The sequence below is a fragment of the Pinus tabuliformis genome, chromosome 1_2 (assembly GCF_031772625.1).
Source record: "Pinus tabuliformis cultivar Carrire ecotype Pingquan chromosome 1_2, CPIR1, whole genome shotgun sequence".
NCBI classification, from domain to species: Eukaryota; Viridiplantae; Streptophyta; class Pinopsida; order Pinales; family Pinaceae; genus Pinus; species Pinus tabuliformis.
The window spans coordinates 475,211,499-475,232,858 of record NC_142298.1 but is presented as its reverse complement, the minus strand read 5'-3'; the positions used below and the strand labels follow the sequence as shown (position 1 = coordinate 475,232,858).

The window sequence follows — 21,360 nt, the reverse complement described above, 5'->3', positions numbered from 1 at the left end:
TTATATAAAATACAACCACCATTATTAGTTTAAGATAGAAATTTTATATGATATTAGTTTAAGATAGAAATTCTATTTTAATACAAATACGATAACTATTGTTTTAAGATAGAAATTTTATTTTAACAATGTAACTGATATTATATATAAATACAACAAATATTGATTTAAGATAGAAATTTTATTTTAACAATGTAACTGATATTATATATAAATACAACAAATATTGATTTAAAATAGAAATTCTATCTTAATTATATAATTAACTAGTTGAAAAAATATCTCAACTAAACACTAAAATAAGAACTATATTAATTAAACTAAATCTCTCATATCAAACTAAATCTCTCATATCTAGCTAGTTAACAAATATCTACCTAGTTAACAAATACTAATGATGAAAACCATCCATCAATATACCCAGAGTTAAATCTCCAAATTCTCAAAATTTCCGCGCATTAATGGCCACCTCCTCCAACATGGTCTGCAATTACAGAGCGGAAATGATTCACTTCACTTGCACTGCGAAATCCAAATTTTCTTTCTCCTTAATAATCTTTCTACTAACATTACCTTTAGCTTTCGATTTCATACACTCATTACCTCCGCCGGATAATCCTGATCCTTATATTCTCCAGACATACCATTGCAGTACCGATAATATCACGAATGGAAGTGCTCTGCAAAAGAACTTGGAGGTGGTTCTCAATACATTGGTTGACAATGTTAACCAGACAGGCTACAGTGATTTCAGTTATGGAGAGAATGGAGATAAGATGTACGGTGTTACTCAGTGCAGGGGAGATCTGAATGCCTCAGATTGTTGGGGATGCGTTTCATACGCTAGAAAGCAGTTAGGTGTATGTAATGGAAGTTTGAGTTACGCAACCGTTTTACTCGGTGGATGCGTTTTGAGATATTCCACTCGCAGCTTCTATGCACAATTAAATGGATCGCATTCACAACACGTGATCTTTACAATGTGCGATAACTCTACAATGAGCGGCACAGAGCCAAGGGATTTCAAGGATTGGAAAATTGCCTCTCTTTTGAGCAGGCTTATTCAGAATACTCTGTCCACCCCTGTGGGTTACAGTGTGCTGAGTGACTATGGGATGTATTCTATGGCTGGATGTTGGAGAGTACTTAACATGAGCGGGTGTGCTCAGTGCTTGAACAATATGTACGATTATTTGGGCTCCTGTCCAGCTGGAACTAGCCAAGGACTTGCCTTCTTCGATAACTGTATAGTTTGTTATAACAACTACAAGTTTTACTATGATGGTGTGCCTTTGCTTACAGCCCTAACTGGAAGTGTTCCTGCTCTACCACCATCAAGGCCAAGAAAAGGTAATATTGTCATACATATTTAAATCACTATTTGGGAAAATCAGAAAAGCATTTGCTAATTCAGTGTAGTGATGCCAATTATTGTTAGGTGCTGGAAAACCTAACCCCATACTGTTGGAATTGAGCATTGGCTTTGCTGTTGTTGCGGTGGTCTTGATCGGGTTGTTTGTATTTTGGAAACGAAAAGTCAGTCATCGGAGCAACACGAAACAACTTCCAGGTAAGATGAATTTCTTTAGAGAAAAAGAGAGTTTCTTTTAATCATAGTTTCAAGAATAAAAAATCAAATCTTTTACGGACGATGTGAAGCATTCTATGAATTAGAAATATACTGTATGGTGATGTTTTAAATATTACTCCTTCCTGAAATCCATCTCTGCAACCATGCGGGTAAAAATGAGGAAATTGCCTATAACTCTATTTATCGTCATCTATATTTAGAATACAATAATATTTAACATTTTAATCTTTTGGGATGTAAATTTCAAGGTTTGAAAGTTTGTGTGAGTTTAAATTTGAAGTATGAGAGTTTTTTTAAATTTAACCAAGTATGTACAGACATATTGGTAAGAATAACCCCAAATCTATTGGTAAGTATAACTTTAGAGAAGTTTACAACCTTTCCATTCGTGCCAATCTTATTCGAGACATCACCTTACAGAGCAACACCTTGAATGAAAATATTTTGCCGAAGGTTTCATTGTTTATTAACTCATGGGAAATTTTTAGCTTGGGATCATTTGCAAAGAAGGGGATTTCAAGGATGGCGTATCTGCTCACTATATCAGAAAAATTCAAAGGATGCTAATCATTTACTCCATGTTTGTTGTTTTTCTATTTTTCTTTGGATAAAGTCACTACCATTTGTAAACAATCCTATCAATCCTATCAATCAAGTAACAGCATAGATTTCATAATAGCAAGCTAGTAAAAAACAATATTTGCCCATACAATTATTAACAAGGCTTTGGAAATACTTTAGGATTCATTGTATGGAAGATTGAAAGGAGAGAAATAGAAGAATCTTCAAATACCTTTCAATTTCTAAAGGTTGAAAGATTCGGCTTGGAAAAGAATTGAGAAACATATAAAGGAATTATTTCTTGCATAAAACTATTTACCAAGGACTAGGTTTGCAATGCTCAAGAGGCCTCACTTCTTCAAGCCCTTGGTATTTCTCCTACAACTTTTACTACAATTTCCATGCCCTACCTCCCTTGATACTCTAGCCAAAACCATTGGAAGCATCCTCCCATGGGATTAATTAAAATTATAACTTTGACAAGGCATCTAAATGAAACATTGATCCAACTAGTTTTAGCGGGTGTTTATGGATTGCAATGGATGAATACTGAAAATCTATGCAAGTTTCTTAGGAATTGACAACAGTAATGACGCAAAGCTATTTTCTCTAGAATTTTGTCTATAGATAGCCATGAAAATTCACTTTGAAAATCTTCTTATTGAAGGGAATACTCAATTAATAATAGGGATGATAAAAAAATTACAGAATGACTTGTACCTATCAAAAGTTTTGATATGTCGAAGGTTTGATGGAGGCTAAAAGAAGGAATCGAGTGAATTCAAACAATTCTAAAATACCTTTCTATGTCAACATTTTAACATGTGAGGAGGATTGGAACACAATTATTGATAAATTGGAAAACAAAGACAATAAATATACCAGTCTCCCCCTAGATAGTTTATGGAATGAAAATATCAGTGAGCCACTCAAATCATAATGCCCATGTATTGCAATGGAGGACCACATCCCCACTTCGAGTGATTATCATAAGCAATAATGGATATATAATGGAATGTGGTGGGAAAAGGCGATGAAGGTTTAGGTAGCTATCCACATGGCACAAGTACTCAATTCCCTTATGTATGCACCCTAAACTTCATCATGGCATAATGCTCCACATTTTGTTATTTGATATGATGGCTAGCTCCACTAGAAAACGTTATTTTGATAAGAATGTTCTCATCTAGACCATTTTCATGGCATGGATTGCAAATCTAGAGCAATGACACAAAAATCTTGAGAATAATTTGGTTAGACACAGTGCACACGTCTAGATGATTGGTATCATTTTTATATTAACTGGATGCTTATTAAAGCTTAATAGTTTCTCAACAATATCTAGTGTCATTTTATTTTTTCTGAGCTTAACTTCTTGGGTGAGAGGCATATCTATGAAGGATTCTATCTATATTGATACCACATAAAATAAAGTAGTAGGGATTAAAATCAAGGATTGCACTCTCTGAGCATGAAATGTAGTTCATCTTTCTATGTTTGCCTTGTTTTTTCCTTCATTTTCGTCTTGGTGAAGGACTCTCCATTTTACTTTAGGATTTTATCCTTGGAGTCTATTCTTGTAATTCCCTCGAATGAGCAATCTACCCATACTCTTTTCATTATGTTCTTCACACCCTATATTCTCTTAGGGACATTTGTTTTGTCATTCCTTTGGTGTTCTAGGCTTTAGCCTCTTTCCCTTTTCACTTCCCTTACATCTTGATGGTCCATTAGTCACAATGGTTAATCTTAGTCATACTAGTGATAATATAAAGAATACATTATGTATCCCATTCTAGTTCAAGGACCTATCTTGTAGTAGAGAGATCCACTAATATTTATATTTAGTCTACGCCTCCTTTCATAGGAAAAGAAGTTGAAGAAGCAGAGTGAGAGGAAAGAATTGAATGACTCTTCATCACTAACATATGAATTCGAGGAAGAAGTAGGGATTTGGGTAGCAGATATTGGAAATACCAAACAAGATAGGCAAGGCATATGCAAACTGTGGATATCTATTGGTAGTTGAAAAGTATAATGGGAAATTATTAATAGAATGATCAGAAACATAACAAGAATTTCCCCAATGCATTGACAAAATTTGGCGGTATACCAAGGGGCTAATGAACAATGTCTTGATCCTTTTTAAGAAGTTGACTTATACTTCTACACCTCTGATTAGGATGGTTATATACTTAACACCATTTACGTAAATTCTCCATTGAAATATATGGTGCCTCTTTATTTTTTTTTCTTAAATATGACTATAACAACTTAGGTATGATAATATATATTGTTAGCTCAAATGTAATTTGCGAATTCTTAAATTGTTTTGGGGTATATTATATTTTTAGTTTTTCTATCCAATTTAAATTAGTATAAATGGAAAAAATCTCAATTATTAATCTATTATCCAAAAGGACAAAACACTGAAAATAAAATATAATGTATCCTCTATTTTACTGAAGTAATATAATTTCTATTTTATTTAGGAAAAAAAAAAAAAAAAAAAATTCTAACCCTTTAAAACTTATAACCCTTCCTAACCAAGATTCCTCTCACCTTGTACAACCAAAGACTCTCAATGTGATGTAATTCCCATATTATTGAACAACCAACCACCATAGGTCTGACCTCTACTTTCACAACCGAGGAAAACCTCACCGTCACTCAACTTAGATCTATGGTATCTTTACTATTCTACTAGATTGTTTTCCCAAGTGATAGAATACTCGAAAAAAAATATAATGTGTGCCCCATTTTACTCCAGTAATATAATTTCTATTTTGTTTTAAAAAAAACAAAACCTTATCAACTTAGATCTCTAGTATCTTTACTATTCTACTCAATGGTTTTCCCAAGTGATAGAATACTGGAAATAAAATATAATGTGTGCCCCATATTACTCAAATAATATAATATTCTATTTTATTTGAAAAAAAGACAGCTTTTAATTCTAAAAAAAGGCGCAGCTTTTAATTCTAACCCTTTAAGGCCTATAACCCTTCATAAACAAGATTACGCTTTTACCCCTGTAGTGTCATAGAATCTTAATTTGATGTAATCCCTACTTTCACAAGTGAGGATTACCACACCTTCACTCAACTTAGATCCCCAATATAGATCCCCAATATCTTTATGTTCAATGTACTTACCCTCTAAGGCTAATGTTCCGCATGTCCTTGTCATCTACATCATTGTCGTCTCAATATACTATCTTTGAATCTCCCGAAGTTCGTTTGGAAGAATTCTATGTTCACTGGTATGTGTTTGACTTAGTGTTGAAAATGAAAAACTTAAACTCTTGGGCACGAGTGGAAGTAAGAAAGATGGGCTAAAAACATGGGATGTGGTCTAGATACATTAATTTCATTAATGTATCTATTCATTGAATTCAACATTTTATGTCATCAATATTACAATAATGCTATCAGGTCTGAAGATGGGCCCTTAGTGAATAAGATTTTGATGCTCGGGGACATCACTATATGTAGGTTTTAATATTATATGGTTTCTCTAATTTTGTATACAAAATAGTCTTATCTGTAAATCTGATTAACAAGCAATCACCTAAATAATATAGGCAAGTAACTCACATAAAGATTACATATAAATATTAAACACAAGATAAGTATAAGTTAATATCTCTAATTTAAATATAAAATTTTATGTATACATAAATATTATCGAATTAAATATCTAACATCAAAATAAAAAACATCGTATATAAACATATATATCATTTTTATAAATATGAAAGTATATCTTTAATTTGTAAAAATCAAATTATGCTAAATCAGTGTTACTTGGGAGTGAAAACGGGTGCGGCGGCAACATTTTCAAAAGCTCCCGGTTTGCGAGCGAATACCAGAGAGTTTTTTTATGTAATATATATATATATATATATATATATATATATATATATATATGCCAACAAAAACATGTAGAATGATGAATTAGATATAAAAAACATAAAAAAACATAGATTAATCATTGAACGATATAACAACAATCATATAAAAGTTATAATCTTCATCAACCACGTCCACAAGTTAGTAACATACAACATATTGAGTCTCATGAATCATGATTCATCAATCTTAAAGTTTCAACTTCAAGCTTTCAAACTTGAAAATTCAATTTACAACATTTATCATCATTGATCACCAAAGTTGTACTTGTAAGCTAAGTTTAACCATTACAAGAAATAATACCTAACATGAAATGAAATGTTATAAAGTGAAATGAAATGAAACAACTTTCATGAAGCATCATATTCATAATTCAGAATCATTATCAATGAGTTATAATTGCCAACTTCAAACTTCAAACTTAAATTGTCATATATTGTTACAAAAAATATCATAATAAATATGAAAGAGTCAACGCTATGAAAACTACTAGAAACTAGAAAAGACAAGTAAAATGTAAATATATTATCTACTACTTCAGGTGGCCCTTGCTACGAGGAGTGTCTGATGTATGAGAAGGTCATGGTGGTCTTCTAGGAGTCTCCTCCCGCACAAATCGACGACTAGAACCAGAAGGAACATGCCCTCCACATGAGGGTGTAGATAGAGGGAGTGACAACAAAGGAACAAGACTCAGAACTCAAGAACTGCTAGTAGATGGTGGAGGTGGTATAGTTGTTGCTTCATCTTCCTCTCTCATAAGTTCTGCTTCTAGTCCTTCAAGATGTGTAGTGCCATCCTCCAAATTATCATCCTCTAGGTGGTTGTCCCAAATTTTATATGTTGGATCCTCATAAGCCCGATCATAGTAATACTCAACAAACTTAAGCTGTAGTGCACATAAACCAAGATTTTTGCCTGATTTTCATTGGGTCTGTTTCTTTTCACATTATGTATGAAGTTGTAGGTGATTTAACACGTCTCTGCAGAAGAAGTATTTACAACCTGTGAGAGAACTTTTTTCTCCAATCTTGGCAAAAGTCCCTGGCTGCCATATGCATCCCACCATGTGAGAGCATCAAATCTATCTCTATCTTCCATTGCATGGAAGGTACCAAACGAACCAGTGAAACTGATGTATCTGCCTAATTCAAAACACAGACTAGAACATTCCTCCTTGTTAGGTATCAACTTGTCTAATGCTTGCAAATATCGTGTAGATACCTCTTCATCTATATGGGGTTTGACCCTAATCCCACCCCTTGGTGCAGGTTGGCCCAACCAAGATACAAAGTAGTATTTTGGTGTAAGGATATATGCCAAGGAATGTAGTTGAACATTAAGTTTATCCCACCGTATACACACACAAGCGTGAATTAATTTATACAAGTTGGGATCATTTTTATGAAAAATATCTTTTATTTGCCCCAACATGGTATCCATATGCTCATACACCTCGCCAATCGTTGGTTTATCTGTATCTACAAATTGAATCATGCGATAAAGAAGATTGGTGAAATCCAATACTTTCCTCACAGGTGCCCAAAACATACCATCAAGAGCGGTCTCCTCCACATGTTCAAGACCTTACCTGTCAGCTACATTTGCAACACTTTCCTTTAATACCTGCGAGTGTGGACTTGATACCATGCTAGATAATGGCTCTCTTACCTTCAAAAGGTGCTTTAAGGTGAGGTAAAAGCTATCAAATCTACTCCTCACAATCTTCAACAAATCCAATCTTGAGTGACTGTGGAAAAGGCCATGGGTATTTCTATGATTTCTAATAAATTTTATCGTTTCTTTGCCTCTCTTGTACAAATCACCAATCCATTTGTATTGTTGTTTTTTGTTCTTAACAATAGCATGCATCAAAAGGTTCATTGTTTGAACCGAACACCCATACCAAAATATTTTGGGGTATTTATCCTCAATAATTTCTCCCACTGCCTTACAATTAAGAGCATTATCAGTGATGATGTGGATGATATTGTATGGCCCAATATGGTCAATTGTTTCAAGTAATGGTTCTATAACACTTATTTCGGGCTTGAACTTTTCTGAGTAATCATATGTTGAAAGAAGGTTGGCACCACTAACGGGCACAACATGAACACTTATCAATGGCTTGCCTTTTACATTTGTCCATCCATCAGATACAATGGACACCCCATGGTCAGTCCAAGAACTTCTCATTCTATTGAAAGAATGTGATATTTTTTCTTTTCCATGATCAAGTCCAACTGTTCTAGCATTTTCATACCCAGGGCTCTTGTATCCTTTAGGGACATCATTTATGGTAGAAACTATTTTGTGCCAATAAGGTGAGTGAAGAACATTGAATGGTATCCCACATGCATAGAGAAACCTATAAACTTTTGAATCCACATCATTCCTACACCCTTCATCAAGGAAATTTAATATGCTTCTACGCCTTAAACTTGATGACCATGTGCCTCCATTTCCATTGCCTTGGGAGGATTATGAAAGAGTTCTTTGTGCACGTGATTATAAGCTTGGTTCAAAGAAACCCTTTGGTTTTTTATATTTGTATTAAGCTTCCTCCTCTTCCCTTATGTATTTGGCTCTATCTGCTGCTCACACACCTGTACAAGTTTTGATTCCAATTTTTTTATCTCCATCCCATAGCCTTTTCCCGCAGAGGTGGTTTCTTACACGGGTGTATGAACCTGTGTAATTATTGTTGCAATGGGGGCAATGAAATTTAGTGGTTCCACCCCTTTCCCTACTTTAGGCCTATTAACATATTTCCACAATGGAGTTTGGTCTTGTTTATTTTTTTGAGACTCATGTTCACTCTCCTCCAACTCCTCCTCTCCGGGGTTTTCACCAAATCCACTATGACCCACTTCTTCATCCCCTTCTTCATTTTCAACTCTCCTTTTTATACTCTCCAACACCATAATATCCAAAAAAGGAACCAAGAAGAAGAAAATGCCAAGGAATATAACCATGATGTTTGAAATTTGAAGTTTTGAATCTGCAAAAAAATGGATTGGGAGAAAAAAATTATTTATCTATTTAGGAATGAAGCTATGAACATTAATTTTTTTTTGCTAGAATAGAGCCTACCTCTTTGGCCTCCTATCTCCCCTTGCAAGTCCATTCTCCTTTCTCTCTCGTTGCTCCTTTCTTTCTCTTGCTCCTTGCTCCTCGCTCTCTCTTGCTCTCACTCTTACTTTCTCTCTCTTGCCCCTCACTCTCTCTTGCTCCTCTCTCTCTCTTTCTCTCACTCTCACTCCCTCAATTTCTAAAATAATGAATTCATTTGAGGGAGGGTTTATTTATATTCCCCCTCTCCCTCCCTTCCAACCCTTTAATTTTTCCAACCATCGCTTTTTTTTCTTTTTTGACGATTTTTTTTGCGTGATTTTATTTTTCTGCGTGCCACTGGGAGCAATTTTTAAATCCTGAGAGCGGTTGGGAACGATCGCTCTCCGACTACTCCTGGAATTTAAAAATCGCTCTCAAAGCGATGGGAGTGACGCTCTGAGTTCGATCCCGCAGCGAGGGAAATTTCTTTTTCGAAAGTGCGCTCCCGACCCACTCCCAAATCACTCCTGCCTGGAGCATGGATTGGGAGTGAGATTAAGAGAGGAGGGGTGCTCCCCTGCAACACTGTGCTAAATTAATAAATACAATTTTTATGTATATAGCGATAAATCTTAAATGTATATTTTTTAGAATATCTAAATCCTATATTGAAGTAATATATATTGAGAACTAATAACTAAAAAAAACATGATGATATACATAATTTCTCATGCACAAGAAAGGAAAATTATATATTAATTAATAGTTTTGGGTATAAAAATATGTTAAGTATTTAAGTAGATTAATCGTGATAGATAAAAACTTGATAAGCATAATTAGAGGTATATAAGAATGTGAATAAAAGCTGTTATATAAAATTGAAGAACCATTAAAATATAATATCATAATGGAAGTTAAAAAATTATATATAACTTCCATTATAATATTATATTTTAATGATTTTTCAATTTTATATAACATCTTTTATTCACATTTTCATATACCTCTAACTATTCTTTCATATATATAGATAATTGTATAATTAAATTAATATTTATATAAAATAGGTTTATAATTGTCTATGGGTTTTAGAGAGATGGTGTTGTTATTTTTGGACATGATGATAATGTAGCTTCACTAATGTCGACACACACACACATATATGAAAAACATATATCAATTAATTATATTAAAAAATTAAAAAACAATATTTAAAAATATATTGGTTAATAGAGTAAACACGTATTTTTATAACACTATTATATATGCTTTTTTATATAATTATTAAAAAAGGGAATTAACAAAATTATTATCTAGTTGTAATGATATAAGTCAATGAACTATATAGAATGAATGATTGGAATTTTATAAGAATTTTTTTTGTTAGTCAACAAGCTTCTATTAATTCTTCAAAAAAATAAAACATATTTTCTTGAGATTCACTGATCTTCCAGCTTCACTCCTACCATATTTATTGACTAGAAAAGAGTCACAAAACTGAGTAAAAAAGGCCAAATTTTTCTATGAACCTAGAAATAGAAAGACCTGAAAGTCCAAATCACTTCTAAGATGAGACTACAACCAACAACCATCAAGATGCAAGAGGAATTTCTAGAATTGGATTATCCATATCGTTACCTAGTAACTCTGTGGGTTTGCCCTCATCAAGGACATGGAATTCCAAGTGAGCAATAAGTCCCTCAATATGGTCTAGTCGCTCATTGATTCTCCTTTAACTCCATCAAAGAGAATCCAAGTGATCCGAAATGTTCCACTGGTTTTGTTGTAGATCATTCATAAAAGCGATTACCTCATTACGATCATCATGATGGTGCTAAACTAGCTCTTCCAAGAGCATGGTAACATTTCAAATATAGACATCCATAGAGTCCAAAGAGGGAGGGATATCCATGCGACCTAGAGAAGGAATGTGGTTGTGATCCACCTCCCCCTCGAACATCGCATCCACACCACCGTCATCCTCCATTTCTCTTGTCGACCCTCTGTTATTTTCCCTCTCGACTCATGGCCCTAACTCTCGCCTTGCTTGACCACCTTGATAATACATCACCGAAATTACTGTAGACCATAGAAGCTGGTTCCCGGACTCCAACAACACGCAAGGAACCAACAAAGCTTCCAGACTACTAAGCTCAACAATATTGTGGCCTCAAAAATCAACACAACCCCTTGCCAAATCGAAGTCGTCGCCACCACCAAACTAGTTGTCTCCTCCCATCTACATAACCCCTGGCTAAAGGACTAGAGTAGAATTCCCTACAATAGATTCATAATTCCAAGGTCTCCAAATTCCCACCAAATTCTCCAACACTAATAGGGCAGAGAAAGATACTACAATTGAAATTAAAGCTAGGAGGGCCTAGGTTTAGCTTCACAAGGAATGGAAACAACAGAAAACAAATGTAATTAAAATACAACTCCCCCAAAATCCTTACCACAAAAATATAAAACTCTAGTATTCAATTGACTGACCAATTCCAAGAATGGCCCTCCTTCTTCAATCTAGGCCAACTGTTAGAAGAGCCTGAACAAGCTACTGCATTAGGATCAAGGTTCTCAAGTAAATTTCTTTATGCCAATTACCTTCGTATTTGATCTAGAACTAGGGATTTTCTCCTAATTTCAAGCTTGTTGTTGTAAATTCTACATGAAAGGAGATATTTCTCTATGATATCATGCCTAATTGATATCACTAGACAACAAAATAGAATGGCTAAGACAATCTAAAAATAATCCCTAATCTATATGGCCATGCATGCAATTTTGATGCAACTTCTAATGCTACAAAGTATGAGCAAGTAGCTTGCCTCCTTGTAGTTTGTTGAAGGGTTTTGGGCGTGTTGCAGAATCCTTGCACTCCAATCAGGTGATATCTTTCATCCACTACTGATCCAAATCATACACTCAAACACAACGAAACAAAGACGACAAGTGATCTCTTACAGAATATCGATAGCTCAAAACATCTAGAAATATCACATATAAATTACTACAAAACTAATATAAGGGGAAGGAAAATATATTTTTATTAACCATATAAGTGAAATAAATTCAATATACATTCCAAAAAAGTATATCCTCTCCTCAAGCTTGTAGCATGGTCTCCTCTCCTAGCAGATATTTCATGCTATAGTTTGGATACTTGATCTAGCCTTCTTTACTCTTAGTAAGATTATATAGGTACATTATGTCCTCTAGGAAAATGTATATACACCTACGGGCTTGAGAAGTTAGGAAAATTTTACAATAATGAACCCCTAGCCAACTAATACACAAGTGGGCTAGGTTAATCTCCATGGGAATGACAGATTCTAGAAACATTTTCCACAATTGTGAAATTTTTCTCAATTATCTCAATTATGAAATAATTATGATATCTTATTTATAATATTTTGGCAAATTAATTATGAGAAATAACTCAATCATTTAATATAACGCTTTTATCATGGGATAAATCTCACATAAGTAAAAGAAAAGGTGAAAAGAGATGCATTTTAGCCAACAACTGAGGTAAGTTGTTATTTTGTTTCTCCCATTATTATGGAGCGGAAAATAGCGTTATAACATATGCCCCATAATGCATGAGATCAAAAGAGAAACTAATGGCTAAAATGAAATAAAATAATACTTAAAGCTCAAAATGGAAGGAAGGAGCCAAGACTATGGATTTGGATCGAAGGAAATCAAGTGTTGAAGTCTCAACTCTGCTGGTAACATCCCGAGGCAGGCATACCCATGCTCGGTCATAAGAAGTTGTTGACTATGGCTGCCATAGACTAAAGTACAAATCCATGACATGAAATGCTAGAACCTGGCCATGAGCAATACACAGTGGATCCATGTGACTCAACAAATATATCATAGGAATCAACAAATACAATGTATATCTATGTCACAGTATACATCAGTAGGACTATGGACACATGATAGGAAAATAAGTGTCTCAAGATAGTCCTCAAAGTACATGAATGATAAATAACTCCAATGCAGCCTGGGAAGGATGTCATATAAGAGTGATATGTTCAAGGTCTTCAACATAACCCTGATGGTACAAAACTACATCATGTGAATAGATGTGTTGAGGTCGAACATGGTAGAAAATTCTTAATTACCAACTAATGAGGAAAGCTAGTAACAAATGTTACGGAATCCACCAATGAGGAAAATGGATCCCAAGGTACCTAGTATAATCCACCAAGTGTGAATAAATGTGTTGACATCGAACACCAGTAAACTCGATCAATTAGGATCCAATGATGTAAACCCAATGTTGATCGCGAGGAATCTTGCCACTAAGGTTTGCAATTTCCAAGTTACTACTATTTCCTAGATCAAGCTCCTAGATAATGAACCAAAGTTGATAGAAGAAGATCTACCAAATGAGGTCCTTGATGTATCCCCCATAAATCAACGTAGAACATACTAGGAGGATCTGATGTACAGATGGAGTCATGAAACGATGAAGTAAAACTGACACAAGGATGGCTAACTCAAAAAGGTCAATAGGCTACTACAGATGGCCAGCATAGGCTCATAATTCCCTTGAACAAATAATGACATGACCCAAAAGTGACTTCGTAGCATGAATAATGAGCACCATGTGATATCATGCAATGGTGTAGGAGGCATTCATGCATGCTCCATATGACTAGAAGAGTAACCATCTGAAGGAGTAAAGAGACTCATATGGATGGTATGGCTCCGAGGAAAGCTAAAGCCCAGTTGTGAGATAATGAAGAAAACAAGTGCCATGTTCAAGTGTGACACAAAGGATGTCACATTCAAATGAAGTAACGAAAATAAATGTTCACTGCCTTCTCTTTTTATAAGCTCTTTTTTTTATGTTTCCCTTAGAATCTTAGAATTCGCCCTCACTAGAGCGGAGAGTGATTAGCTAGGGTTTTATTTTGCTGTAGAGGTTTTTCCATGGAAAATGGCAGAGGAGGGAGCTCCACTCCCTCGTACAAGGAAGTTGTGGCCAATAAGGGCAAGAAATTTTCAGATAATGGCAGAGATATCGTTGAGGAAGGAAGAAGAAGATTGAAGGCACCAAAATGAAGGAGAATAATAGCACTAAAGACAAGGAGGAATATGACAAAAAACAAGGAACAAAAGATAAAAGGGTTCTTGTAAGCCCAAAGTTGAAATCACACCCAGAGTGGTTTTAAATGATCCAGCGTTGTAGGCACATAGGGATCACATGCGCACCTATGCAATCATCCGTAAATTCATGGGATTATGGCCCACTGAAAAAGCGTTACAGACATGGATCAAATACCACTGGAAACCTAAAGGGAGCATTGATCTACATCTTGGGTCAAAGGGTTTCTTCATGGTGGTGTTCACAAACATTGAAGATAAAGACAAAGTGTTTGAAGGAGGGCCCTACTTCTACGCAGTAGTAGGTCTATATATGAGGCCGTGGATGATGAACTTTGTATCGAAGTGGGAAACTTTTACTTTAGTCCCGGTCTGGGTGAGACTTTATTCTCTACCTCTTGATTGCTAGCAAAATGAATCGTTAGCTACCATAGGCAATAAACTAGGTCAATTTTTTAAAGCTTTTGAAGCCACAAGAAGGGTAAATACACCTCCTTTGCAAGGATTTGCGTGGAGATGGATTTATCCGGAGCTCTTCCAGATGAGGTAATACTAGATGTCTATGATGAAGAATGGGTACAAGTAGTAGACTACGAGCACATTCCATTCAGGTGTTGTAGATGCCATCAACATGGGCACCTCCTCATAGACTACCCTCTCAGTAAAGCAAACAATATGAGAAAAACTAATACAATGAAAGACACTGATAGTTTCCACAAAGTGGTAAATAAAGGAAAAATCAGAATAAAAGGGACGAAGCAACAAAAAAAGGAAGGACAACAGGTTAGTTAGAACCAATTCCAAGTTCTTGAAGTGGATGAAGAATTAACAATAGAAGATCCAGTAAAGGAAAAAATGCCTGGGGAGAAGGAGAAGGAAGAAAACAGAGAACAAACACAGGGAAATGAAAAACATAAAGAGATCATTATGAGTGATACAGAGCCGGAGATGGATCAAGAAATGACCCAAAGTGAGATGGATCTGGAGGACCATGAGCTTCAGGAGATTCTTGATAGAGAACACCTAGATCTGGAAGGATTCTTAATTCAGGGAACAACCTGGGGGGTAGAATCGTTACCTCAAGAAGAGTTAAGTAGAATACAACAGTTGTATTTATGGAGAACTCAAGCTAAGAGTTTGGAGGGGGTAAAAAACATGGTAGGAAAAGCAATGGAGTAAAAATAATAAAAATGACTCTGGGAGTAGCACCTAGAAACCCATGAAAGAAAAGAGGCAGGAAAAAGCAGAATGAGCTATTGATGGAATGTGGAAAGCTCACGATAGAATCAGTTAAGATGAAAGATCTAGCCAATTATTCCTTTACTAATATTTAATTATGAAGTTTACATCTTGGAATATTAGAGGTCTAAGCAGCAAAAGAAAACTAAGAATGCTTAGTAATAGACTAAAACATGAGGCACTGGATATAATTTTTATCCAGGAAACGAAACACTCCATACAAAAGTTAAGACAAATACATAGCAAATGGCTCAGTAGATTTGAGTTTCTAGAAGTTAAAGCAGAAAATTCACCAGGAGGTATTCTCACTCTCTAGAATCCTCAAAGAGTAGGCATAATAGATGCTGAGGCATCTAGGAATTATTTATCAGTGGTCATTCAGCCTATGGGAGATAGGGAAACCTATCTAGTCATGAATGTTTATGGCCCTCAAAGGATAGATGAAAAACTTCGGTTTATAGAATCCCTTGTGGATCTCAGGGATAGACATGCAGGGATACCTTGGATTATGGGAGGGGACTTTAATATGATCAAATCACTTTCGGAGAAAAAAAGGGGAACAAGAGCTCTAAATAAAGACTCTTTGTCCTTTCAAACCTTTATAGATAATATGAAGCTGGTTGATATGGAGACTAACAATGATTGCTTTACATGGAATAATAAAAGAGGAGGAGAGTCTCATCTAGCCTCCAAGTTAGACAGATTCATAATCTTTGAGGACCTTATGCTAATAGATAAGGAAATTATAACAAGGGTTCTTCGCTTTGGAGGCTTAGATCACTGGCCCGTTCAAATGGAAATTCAAGGCATATGGACCCCTTGGAATAGACCTTTTAGATTTGATAACATATGGCTTTCACACCCTAAATTTATGAGTAATATTGAAAAATGGTGGGCAGAAGATTTGCAGATTTAGGGAACAAGAATGTTCCTTCTGCACAAAAGATTAAAGAACATCAAGATGAGACTAAAATATTGGAACAAGAAGGATTTTGGAAACATTTTTGTTGTAAAGAAATCTGTGGAAACAAAATGCAGGAACTCAACCAAGTCATGATCAATTAAGGCTTTGATAAAGACAAAAATGATCAAGTCGAGAAACATCATCAAGAATGGGATAACTTGTATAAACAAGAGGAAATATTTTGGAGACAAAAGTCTAGAGTTCAATGGCTAAAAGAGGGAGAACGCAATACCAAATTTTTCCACATATCCACCATGGCCAATAGAGCTCACAATAGAATCTCTTCAATCAAGAATGAAGATGGGTGGATTCATAAATCCCATGAGGATATAGAAGCTGTGTTGGTCCAGCACTTCCGAGGCATAGCTCAGGAAAACAACCCAGAAAGAGAACATTATATTAGGGACTTGACTAGACATATTCCTAAGCTGGTGTCTAGAGAGGATAATTTAAACCTTAACAGACCAGTGACTAAAAAGGAGGTTAGTGAGGTCCTCAAATAAATGTTGAACGGCAAAGCACCGGGCCTAGATGGCTTCAATGTTGATTTCTTTAAAGCCTGTTGGAATATTGTTAAACAAGATATTTTGAATGTTGTGGAGGATTCTAGGTTGAACAAAACTATTTTGAAGGTGCTCAATACCTCCATCTCCTTGATACCCAAATAGGACAATGCTCAAACTCCAGAAAGGTATAGACCCATTTCTTTATGCAATGTGGTCTACAATATAATATCCAAGGTTGTGGCCAACAGACTGAAACAACTACTTCCTTCTCTAGTATCGAGGGAACAATTTGGTTATGTAGAGGGTAGACAGATTCTAGACAACATCATTCAAGGTCATGAGGTGGTTCACTCGCTAAGCAGCAAGAGGAAAGCTAGAATGGTCATGTAACTGGACATAGCCAAAGCATATGACAAAGTGAACTGGACCTATATAAGAAAATTGCTTATTGCGTTCAGTTGTGATCATAACTGGGTTAGATGGATCACAGCCCTCGTGACTTCTTCTAGCTTTTCAATTTTGGTTAATGGCTCTCCCTTGGAGATTTTTCTTCCTTCAAGAGGCCTCAGACAGGGAGATCCACTCTCAACCTTTCTCTTCATCCTCATGATGGAAGGACTTGGTCGTTCTATCAAGCATGGTAGAGTATTGGGTAAAATCTAGGGAATTCAACTAACGAAGAATGGACAGGTTTTGACTCATCAACAATTTGTAGACAATACCTTGTTACAGGGTATCCCCACAGTCAATGAGGCTTTAGTGTTCAAAAAAATACTGAATGACTTTGCCATGGATTTCGGTATGGAAGCTAATCTTTCCAAATCAAAAATATTTTTCTTTAATACCAATATTACTATTCAGAGAAACATCTCCAGAATTCTAGGCTTTCAAAGGGATTCCCTCCCTTCTAAGTATTTTGGAGTGCCTCTTACTACAAAACCTTCGCATAAGAGCATTTGGGAACCGTTGATCAATAAGATGCAGGATAAAGTCAAGAAATGGACCATCAAATCTTTAAATCTAGCTGGGAGATTGGTGATGAAAAAAACGGTGCTCCAATCTATCCCGGTTTTTATGCTTTCAACTCTCCAAGCTCCAAAAGGAGTATTGCAGCAATACAGAAACATCCAAAGGGACATTCTCTGGGGCAAGCAGGAGACAAGAAATAAATGGGCCTTAGTCTCTTGGGAAAAGATCTGAAAATCCAAGAACCTAGGGTCCTAGGCTTGGATGATTAGGAGATACTCAGCAACATTCTAGGGGCCAAACTTTGGTGGCATTGGGATAAAGATCCAAAGGTTCAATGAGCAAGTATTTGGAAAGAAAAATATGCCAGATCTTGGCATCAGAGTGATCTCATAAGGATGTCTGGAAATATAAGGGGCTCATCCATGTAGAACAAGGCCTGGGAGAACAGAGGCTTAGTACAAAGAAACCATTTTTGGGAAATCAGAGAGGGTGATGCAGCACTATTTTGGGAAGATAAATGGCAACAAGAACCAACACTGTTAAAAGAGGACTTTTTGGGCCTTAAGCATGAGACAGATAACCAAGGATTAATAAAAGTAAAATATTTTTGGGATCTCACTAACAATTCAGGAAAATGGAGAACTTGGAGAAACATAGATTGCAGGGATGATAGGCCCATGATAACAAAATCAGAGGCACTCATGAGAATATTGGAACAAAGAATGATTTTAGTAACTGAGGGGTAGGACCAACTAAGATGGGGTAATAATAAAGAAGGAATCTTTAATATTAAGGAGGCCAAAGGTATTCTCCTTGAGCTGGAGCCCCATGTTCCAGACAGAATATAGCTGAACCTATGGAGACACCAAGGATGGATGAAGATCAAACTATTCATGTGGTTGGTGTATCACAACAAGATCTTGACTCGAGACAATATCCGGAAAAGGGGTATTCTGGGGCCTTCTAGATGCCAGCTCTGTGAAACCCAAGAGGAGACAATGGAACATCTTCTCAATAGTTGCACTTTCACTTCTAGGTTATGGGATACATTTGCCACCATTTTCCAAAAGACCGACAGGGAAAAAGAGAGTATCATCAACACCTTGAGCAATTGGAGAAGAAATTTTTCAGATAATGAAGTTCTTAACTACGCTTGGGCTCTCATGCCAAGCTTCATTATATGGAATGTTTGGAAAGAAATAAACAAGAGAATTTTAAAAAATGAAAAGAATCCATCTCTTCGCCTTTTTCAGCAGATCTTAAATCAGCTTAAGGAAACGGTTGGCACCACAATGAGGAATCTCCCCAATAATCCTCCCTCAGAAATTGATAAGACAATTCTCAGGTAGTTGGGTATGTAGGAGCTCATTCAACAAGGCCTAGAAAAGAAAGTTATCCTAAAGGAAACTGAAAAGGAGTTCTGGTATCCTCCCCCGAAATGTTTTTTGAAATAAAATATAGATGAAGCCTCAAAAGGTAACCCAGGAACTGTGGGTTTTGGAGGGGTTCTGCGAGATGAAGATGGAAGCATTCTCTTCCTCTTCCATTGTCATTTAGGAAAAGCTACCAACAACATGGCGGAGCTAATGGCTTTGGAGCAATGTTTACAATTTCTAAAGTAGGACAACTGCCTAAATGTGATGATAGAAGCTAACTCTGAGTTAGTCATCAACTTGGTCAAAAGAATCAGTTGTGGAACAGATCCAGAGAAAGTCTCAAATCACTGGAGATTAATCCAGATAATCCAAAGAATTCAGGGTCACCTTCAGGGATTATGAACGGTAAGATTCAATCACGTACATAGAAAGGCCAACAAACTGACAGATATACTGGCAAACCAAGGTGTGAGCTGTAAGGAACACAAAGTTTCAATGGGGTGGCAAGAAGTGCCTCAGGGCAGTCTTAAAATTCTCTATCAAAATCAAGCAGATGAAGATAGAGAAGTGTATCGAAACAAAACTATAGAAGCAAGATCTCTATGATTTGGTCTTTGTATGTTTCTCTAATTTTGGTCAAGTAGGTCTTTGGTGAGAGGTAGGTCTCGGTAAACCTCAACAGCATGGGTAATTTCAACTTCAAAAATCTCTGGTGTCTGGTGGATGGGTTTCTCAGTTTATTGGGTGTTCAATTCAGTTTTGGTTTCGGGTTCAGGAAAACAGGAAAGATGGTGAAGGATGGGAATTGGTTCTTTTCCGACAGCTATTTTACTCCTTTATCCCCTCTTCAGGAGCCAAAACCCCTCACCTAGTGGTTTTTGTTTGATCGCTCCCCTCTCAAGCAGGAAGTGGTTTTCGCGATTTGGGAGTGATCCCATACAACATATGACATGTGGTGGGGGCCTGGGACAGTAAACTGCCCTCATTGCACACTAAAGTTCGTTATCCTAGAGCAGTTCGATATCTTATTAGCCATTGTATTTCGAGGTTTGGATCAACGATCAGGAATGATCATGCAGTTCTGTGGGGCTGGGGGTTAAGTACTGTGCGCATTCTTGGAGCAATATTCTCCTCCGCCGTTGGATGGAGAAAGTGGAATGGATGGTCGCGATTAAGGAGGCAGGTTTGGGGAGCCATGGCATGGATAATTGCATGGAGTTCAAAAGCCTGGCCATTCTTTAAGCTAAATTTTGGTTGTATTCCAAACGTTTTGAAGGTTATTTGCATTGAGTTGGGGGACCATACCCAAAGTGGTTGGAACTCTTGTTCTGAGTCCGCAGTGCCTGGTGGATGGTTGTAAACCATGTACATTATTTCTAACTTTATGATATAGAAGGAACGTCTCCTGCTTCAGCAAAAAACAAAAAAATAAGCTCCTTTTTTGTCAAGTTGTCCCCCAAGCCTGAAAAGGAGATAAATGTATACAAGGTAGAACCTCTTATCCATAATAAACTAGGGTATTCATTTCTCGTAACTAGTCTATCCCAGTCTAGAAAAGGGTTAAAATTATACTAGGTAGATGACCCTTTAAGTACTCTAACGAGCGTGAAGGAGACAATTTCACTTTGCGATATTTTCTAAATTAAGGAGTCTAAACAGGGCTTAAAGGAAACTCCTCTTAGAGGAATGAGTGGTATAAGGGATATCAACTCGTTCTGATGATGATCGAGCTACTCATGATAGAAAAATGATAAGAGGTTGGATAATAGGACCACTCATAGTTACAGTTCCTCCAAGAAATGGTAAAACACCAAGTGGAAGTGAATGCTAGGCCAAGTGGATGATGATGATAGAAGAGAGAAACCAAGGCTAAATCTAAAAAAATAGGATGATAAAGGTGGAAATCACAAGTGATAAGGATAATGGAATACTCATGGGGTATGCCTAGGAATATGATGAAGAAGAGCACATGAGGCTCAGTTTCTAGGTCATGGCAGGTCAGAAGGAGGGATTCTGAAAAGAGGAGAGAATCGAATGCATGAAACCAAGAAAATAAAGAGCGTTCTAT

At 36.2% G+C, this 21,360-nt stretch overlaps 1 protein-coding gene across 1 annotated transcript in view; it reads left to right on the top strand.

The window, feature by feature from the left end:
- Positions 1–461: 461 nt before the first annotated feature.
- Positions 462–21,360, top strand: part of LOC149206405 (cysteine-rich receptor-like protein kinase 2) — a 35,517-nt gene continuing 14,618 nt past the window's right edge. Inside the window, exons 1-2 of the mRNA XM_089397687.1 lie at positions 462–1,350; positions 1,439–1,570. Coding sequence (XP_089253813.1) covers positions 462–1,350; positions 1,439–1,570 — 1,021 coding nt within the window. The remainder of the gene's footprint in view (positions 1,351–1,438; positions 1,571–21,360) is intronic.